The sequence below is a fragment of the Ipomoea triloba genome, chromosome 12, assembly GCF_003576645.1.
Source record: "Ipomoea triloba cultivar NCNSP0323 chromosome 12, ASM357664v1".
Lineage (NCBI taxonomy): Eukaryota > Viridiplantae > Streptophyta > Magnoliopsida > Solanales > Convolvulaceae > Ipomoea > Ipomoea triloba.
In genome coordinates, this window is record NC_044927.1 from 25,716,019 (window position 1) to 25,724,284 (window position 8,266).

At 36.3% G+C, this 8,266-nt stretch overlaps 1 protein-coding gene across 1 annotated transcript; it reads left to right on the forward strand.

Moving 5' to 3' along the window:
- The first annotated feature begins 7,086 nt into the window (after positions 1-7,086).
- Positions 7,087-8,204, forward strand: LOC115998724 (sorting nexin 2B-like). The gene has a single exon (XM_031238366.1). The coding sequence runs from the start codon at positions 7,401-7,403 to the stop codon at positions 8,187-8,189; it is 789 nt and encodes a 262-aa protein (XP_031094226.1). The 5' UTR covers positions 7,087-7,400; the 3' UTR covers positions 8,190-8,204.
- Positions 8,205-8,266: the final 62 nt, after the last annotated feature.

Genomic DNA, 8,266 nt, shown 5'->3' on the forward strand with positions numbered 1-8,266 from the left:
TATATATATATATATATATATATATATATATATATATATATATATATATATATATATATATATAAGGGGTGGGGGTGGGGGGATAGTTGCCCTAGTGTGGGACCTCCTTGATAGTCACTATCTAAATATATACACGAGGTAAATTGACTCTATGCGATGGATTTAATCAATAAGGTATTGTCATATTGCAATAATTAAACTTGTGACATTCAAATATGACAATTATGTTCCATTGCTCCAACCTCTCGTCCATCTCTTTTAGCAAGTAAGTGTAGGTCGACAAATCCATACTTTACCTACTCAGTCACAATTTCTCTTTAATTCATAGTGGACTTGCTCAATTCATGAATAACTAATAAATATAATTAATTTAATCTTTAAGTTGGGAGGTGAACATTATAAGAGAAATCGTGAAGGGCGAAACAACTTTATTTTTATATATATATAAATTAAGATTTAATACTTGTCAGTATACAATTTCTGGTTTCGTTAAATACTGCAACTGTGTAACATCACCAGCTACTCAGCTAGATAAACAACGTTTTCAAAAAAAAAAAGAAAAAGAAAAAAAAAAACTAAACTAAACTAAACTAAACTAGATAAACAAAATTTAAGCTGTCTTTGACAACCAAGAGAGTTATGGGCTTCTTGCAGTCTTTCTCATTGGGCTCAAATGATTCTAGACCCTCCCATTCAATTAGGCTCAATCTTTTGGGCTTGTTCTTTCAGAAAACCCCTTAAATTATAAATTAAAAGTTATTGTTAAAAAATTATGAGTTAAAATAATATATATTATATATTATAATAATATATTTTATGTGTTATAATAACAAAATTTTTGGGTAAAATAAAACATTTTATAAGTTAAAAATAATTACATTATGAGTTATAAAAATATATATTATAACGGTCGTGTGAAAAAATATAAAAATTATGCGAAACCACACCCTTTTCAAATATGGTCCACGTAATAACTGTTGTGGGTCATTTAGCGGGGTCAACAATTGTTATGCCGTGGACCCGGGTGCACCTTGCAAGGTGCACCCGGGTCCTTAAACGGCGCCGTTTAATGGAGGGGTGTAACGGTGCTGTTAGTGGCACCGTTACACCCAGCCAATCAATTTTTTTTTTTTTTTGTAAATATATAAGCCAAATAAGTCTTCTCAAGCAAGTTACTGCCCTGCGCTTCGCCGTTTTCCGATTTCAACGCCGATTCCCTTCCTCCGCAAAGAGCATTTCGCCGTTTTCCGACATACTCTCATCGCCGACGATCACTACAGCACTCGTTCCCGGAAATTTTTGCATACTATCAGCAGTCTTCAGCAGTCTTCACACTAAGCAACATGTATTTCTTCACATTTTTTATATTTTGGGATTTTAGTTCAAAAATTTTACGTTTTATTCAATGTGAATGTGAGGTTTTCAAAATGTGAATATGGAGAATATGAAGCGTGAAAATGGAGTTTTGAATGTCTAAATGCATAACATTGATAAATATAATTACAAAACATATTGCCCTTGAAAATGTGTTAATGTAGAGTGTTCAAACTGTGAATATAGAGTACTGCTTCTGTGAATGTAGTGATTTGAGTGTGTGAATGCATAACAGTGTTGATATAAGTACTAAACATGTTGCCCCTTAAATGTGTGAATCTAGAGTTTTCAAAATGTGAATACACAGTATATGGTATGTGAATCTAGTGTTACGAATGTGTGAATGTAAAGAGATAGTAATAGGATTACTGAACAATTATCACTGAAATGTATGAATGTGTTGTTTTCTAACTGTGAATATAGAGCATTGCTTCTGTGAATGTAGTGATTTGAGTGTGTGAATGCATAACAGTGTTGATATAAGTACTAAACATATTGCCCCTTAATGTGTGAATCTATAGTTTTCAAAATGTGAATACACAGTATATGGTATGTGAATCTAGTGTTACGAATGTGTGAATGTAAAGAGATAGTAATAGGATTACTGAACAATTATCACTGAAATGTATGAATGTGTTGTTTTCAAACTGTGAATATAGAGCATTGCTTCTGTGAATGTAGTGATTTGAGTGTGTGAATGCATAACAGTGTTGATATAAGTACTAAACATATTGCCCCTTAATGTGTGAATCTAGAGTTTTCAAAATGTGAATACACAGTATAAGGTATGTGAATCTACTGTATTGAATGTGTGAATGTAGAGAAGATAGTAATCCTATTACTGAACAATTATCACTGGAATGTATGAATCTGTTGTTTTCTAACTGTGAATATCTAGTATAGCTTATGTGAATATATAGTTTTCAATGTATGAATCTATAGCCCTGTGGTGTTCTGTTTTTTATTTCTAAATTATTCAGTGGTACAATTGGCAGCAATGGTGAACACAAGAGCTATACTTCCCTCTCAAGCTGGAGAGGCAGACAGTTCAGACTCGTCTATCCCAGCCGAAGTAAGAACAAAACAGCGTAATGATAGGCCCTCTGCCGCTGAAAAACAAACAGGGAAGAGGAAATCAGTGGAAAAAGGGGAAGGTGGTTGCGCTGAAAGAGCAGCAAAGAGAAAAACTGCAACAAAAAATCCATGCACAGATGAGGATGAAACTGTGGAGAAACAACAGAAGACATGGAATACAAGAATGAGCCCGAAAATCGTGGCGGAGTTTGTTCAAGAGCTTACTGCTGAACAGAAAAGGGCCGTGGAAGAGATCGGATTTGGAGGGATATTACACCTCCAACTAACAAAGAGTGAAGGCCCTCTAATGAAGTACTTGATTAGGTAGTTCGATGTTTATCGCTCTGCAATCCAACTTGAAGGGGGTGAATTGCTGCTTATAGAAGAGGATGATGTTCAAAGAACATTGGGGATCCCACAAGGGAGCAACGTGGTTGAGGAGACCACAAGATTTGAGCATCTGTCAGAAGATGGTGATAGTGCAGCATATGCCAACCTTGTGGCATCATGGAGGGAGCGATGGGGGATTGATGGTAAATCCCCAATCACAACATCAATGCCCGGGCAGATTCTGAAAAGAGGAGACCATGGAGATATGTTTAAACGCGACTTTGTCTTATTTATAGTATCAGCAATGCTGTGTGGCCACCAAGATAGGTGTTGCAACTTTAGGATTCTAAAATCCTTGATAAACCTTGACCAGATCAAGACCTACAATTGGTGTGCCTATACACACAAGTCCATGGTCGACTCCATTCAATCTTTTCAGAAAAATGACAAGCAATTCTTCACTGGACCCGTTGCATTCATCCTAGTAAGTTCACTTTATTTTCGATTTTTCATTACTATTTTTATAAAATAATGACTTATTTGTTTGTGAATCTAATGTATTGAATCTGTGAATATATGGATATGAATGTGTGAATCTATAACAGATAGTAATATAATTAATGATATCTGTGAATATATACTTGTCAGTTTGTGAATATATAGTATTGAAGGTGTGAATATATGGACATGAATGTGTGAATCTAGAACAGATACTACTGTAATTGTTGAAATATGTGAACAAGTATCACTGAAATGTGTGAATATGAACCTTTCAAACTGTGAATCTAATGTATTGAATCTGTGAATATATGGATATGAATGTGTGAATCTATAATAGATAGTAATAGTGTATTGAATATGTGAATATACTATACTGAGTCTGTGAATATATGGACATGAATGTGTGAATATGAGCTTTTCAAACTGTGAATAACCTTCAATTCTAACTCCCTGTCTTGTGCAGCTTGTGTACTTTGACCGAGTACAGTTCAAGGGGATGAGAGTGAATAGAACATACCCAACCATTGTTGGGTGGAGTGCTGAACTTGCAAGAAAAAGGGTTAGAGAAGAAAACAAAGCAGGGTCATTTGGAAGGGGGACAGTGCTCCCTAGAATATCAAAACCTACTGATATTGCTGCTGCCACCTCCAGGCAAAATGATCAACCTCCTGTTGCTGCATTGAATATCCCATCATCAAGCGTAGAGAAGGTGGCCGGGATCCTACAAAAGTTCGCTTCGACAGTAGGAGAGTTTGGTGAGGCTATGGCTGAAATTGGAAAGCAAGGANCTGCAAATATAAAAAATAAAACAGAGTATCAGGAAACAGTGTGAATGTAGTGTTCATAATGTGTGAATCTATCACTATGTAACTGTGAATGTAGAGTTGTATAAGTGTGAATCTAAAACTCAAATACATGGTTACACAATCAATCTAACCACAAATCCTAAATTCGAAAAAAATCTGCAATCGAAGATGAGCCATCAACGTGTAAACATGAATCCAAACATGAATCTACTGCCTCTGCCATCATTGAAGAAGAATTGCAAAGAAGAATTACGATGGTGAATCGAAATAATATCGCGATGTCGAATCGATGATGAATCCAACGAGAATTGCGATGATGAATGAGAGAACTGCAATGATGAATCAAACAAAGGCGATGAATTGTTTTGCGAGAATTGCGGCGATGATGAATTGTTTTGCGATGATGTTGCGGCGATGATGAATTGATTTGCGATGATGGTGAATGACTGGACTGTGAAATCGCCTTCCTTCCTCTGCTCTGGTTCTCCCGCTGGTAGTCGACAACCGCCTGCCTACTGCTCCGTTAACGGCGTTAATTAACAAAATTTTTTTTTAAAAAAAAAAAAGCCATAAACGACGTCGTTTTTGACCCAGGTGCACCTTGCAATGTGCACCTGGGTCCACGGCATAATTTGCGCGGGGTCAACCCGTGGGTCAGTACATTGAAGATTTTTAAAGATTTGAATGTGTGGCCCACACTATTATGGGTTTGGGAGTTGGGACCACATTTTGGGCCAAGGTATGCTATAAAGAGTATGATATATCTGTTCGTGTTTTATTACATGGATTTTTATTGTTTATTTTTTGCTTTGGCAATCATTAATAAGTGATTTTTATTAAGTGGGTCCAAAAGAATACTCCGTAGTTCACATCAAAAGTTTGGATGGGAAGTAAACTTTGATAGTCTTTGTAGTATTTTCCTATGAGTAATGTTACATACTCTTTTTATTTTTTATTTTTTAATCTTTTCCTCTTGTTGTGTCATTATATAATTAGTAAGGCACAAACTTGTGTGAAACCTTCTCATCGTGAGACGGTCGGGTCGGGCCATGATGCACGTATAATACTTATACACATCAATGTTATACTTATATGCTCAAACGTAATACTAATAAGTAATTAGTGATAAGAAAATATTGAATGTAGAGAGAATAATGCAATAAAGTAGGCAATTATGAAAAATTCGATCCTTTTTTACTCCTTGGAAGGGGATATTCATACAAGATGGCTCAACGTTTGAGAGGGAAACTAATTCCTATATCTCTTGTATAAGGAAACTTTTTAATACGTAGTACTTTGCAAGGGAAGTAGAATTACATTAGATGTTGAATTCTATTAAATAATGGACTCCAATAGAGATTAAGACCGGTGATTATGGATTCCCACCATATTTGTAATTTTGTATTGCCTCTAGACCCTCGATTATTAAGAATGAGCTATTATTAAGAATGAGAATTGAGCGATTCACTCTCAAACCGATCAGCTAGGCGGCCTAGGCCTTAGTTACCCAAGTATCAAATACAATAATTAAATTATGAATATTTTGAGCCACCCTCACTAATTGAATTATATATATACAAATAAAATGAAAAGAAGACAAATATCAACGGGGAAATAAAAAGAGACAAATTTCTTCATTGTGTTTTTATCATATTAGGAATTAGGAATTACCACGTTTTTGTCATTTTGTACTATCTTAGACAATGACATCTAATTTTTCATTTTGTATCAGACAATGACATCTATCTCCGAACAATTCAGTCAAGTAGGTCAGATGATTAATCTGGTAATTATAAAGTTACAAATTTAATTTTTAGAGAGAATGATTTACTGACCTTCTCGATTTGAGTCAATTAGGTATAAATAATCTATGTTAGTTTACCTCATTATGGCTATTTGTCGACTAGGATCACAATGTACAGTTTTATCTAATGCATACTCAAAGGGAGGGTGTTGAAAAATATTAAACTCAGTAACTTTTTGGTATAAAGTTCATATTTCATTCATTTGTCCATTTCTTTCGTGACTAATATATGTTTTTTAACAAATTATTTGAACATTGCCTTTATTATTTATAAGAAAAACTTGTCACGCTAACTAATACTTTCACATATTGATGTGACAATTACTTATTAATTATTACAAAACTTATTTTTTCAAGTTATAAGAAACACGTAACAAAAATATATGTTTTTTGACAATCGTTGATTCGTTGGTACATTCTTTTTATTATTTTAAATAGAAATAGGTCAAATTAATTAATACTCACCTCTATTTTTATTTGGATAATGATAAATTATAATATTAATCGAGAGAATAGAAGTACATGAGATATATCCTAGTCCAAGAGAAAAGTCCACCAACATAAGAGCTACCAACAATAATAAAGGTGGCAAACAAAATACAAGTAAGCTAGCCTAAATCAAGGCAAAAAAAAAAAAAAAAAAAAAAAAAGAAGTCAAATTGATAAGACTGCTAGAAGTAGATTAACGATAAAAGCATTCACATTTATAAATTTTAGTGTAAGTTTTTGAGCCAAAGACCTTATGTAATTAAGGCTTGTATGTGGTCGCGTGCGGAGTATTCATAGCGCTCATCGGGCGCGCTAATTTGATGTTTTTTTTGCCTTGTCTTTCTATCATCTTGCTTCTAATTGACACCTCAAAAGCCACCAAAGGACCACCACTATTGAAGTCGTTCTAATATTATTTTCTCTTGACGTGACAAATATTTTATAAAATAAAATTCCAATTCAAGAAAAAATGAAGGGATCCTCAAATCTGTTAACAAAATTATACTATATAATCTTAAATACAACAAATTATTACAAAAATTATATATATTTATTATAATTTATAAGTAACATGTGACCAGAGGTCCAGAGTATATGTTTTTTTTTTCTTGGTAAAACTTTTTTGGACATTCTCTATATTATTTATAAGAAAAACTGATCCAAAATTGTATACTTAACCACGTACTATTTCTTTTGCCACGTGTTATTCACGTGTTTTCGTAGCCCCGTTGGAGTCCTCGAATTATCGTCTCCATCTGGACTCAATCACCAGAGTTCTCATCCTCTTCCGTTCCCCGCCGGCGAATCGGCGATCTTTCCTCTCCTACTAGATTTCGGTTCTTCTGAATCCATTTCTTATCTTTAACTGATTTTCCGGCGGATTACCTTAGCGTAATCCGTTTAATTTTATTTACATTTTCACACTTGAGCTGAATCTGATTTGCTCACTTATCTGTGGATGTCGATTTCAGTGTTCGAATTTTGTTGATATATTGTGAATCGGTGAATAGATTTGAGTGAATATGATGGGGTATGAGAATCAGGGCTTCGAGGAGGCCCATCTATATGCATCGAAGGAAGAAATGGAGTCTCTCGTCCTCGACGACGATCCGGATGGCTCCTCCAACGGCCGGAAGCCGTTCTCCGACCCGTTATCAGCTTCATCCTTGCCTTTCGCTGAAATTGCTACCGACGACGATCCCCTGCACCCTCGCCCGAGTCAAAGTCAAAACCCTAACTCCTTCAATTCCATCCTCGAGCCTCCGTCTTATGCTGACGCCATTTTCCGGTCCTTTGACGCCGACCATACTTTGCCGGAAGTTAACGGGCATGACCAGTCCGGCGCATCGCCTTCGTCGTCTTCGTCAACGCCAATGTCCGAGTACCTTCATATCACTGTCTCCGATCCGCAGAAGGAGCAGGAGCTCACGAATTCGCTTGTTCCGGGAGGGAGTACTTACGTTACCTACCTAATTACTACGAGGACGAACTTACCTCACTTCAGCGGAACCGAATTTAGCATCCGAAGGAGATTCAGGGACGTGGTGACATTGTCAGACCGGTTATCAGAAGCGTATCGAGGGTTTTTCATCCCTGTAAGGCCGGATAAGAGTGTGGTAGAGAGTCAGGTGATGCAGAAGCATGAATTTGTGGAGCAGCGGAGAGCGGCGTTGGAGAAGTACTTGCAGAGGCTGGCAGCACATCCAGTGATTCGGACCAGCGAGGAATTGAGACTGTTTTTGGAGGTGCAGGGGAAACTGCCACTGGTGAGAACAACTGATGCAGCATCTAGGATGCTGGGCGGGCAGTGAATCTGCCCCGGCAACTCTTGGGGAGACAGGAGGAGTTGGAGCAGTGGATGCGAATGAGGTGGCACAGCCTGCCAAGG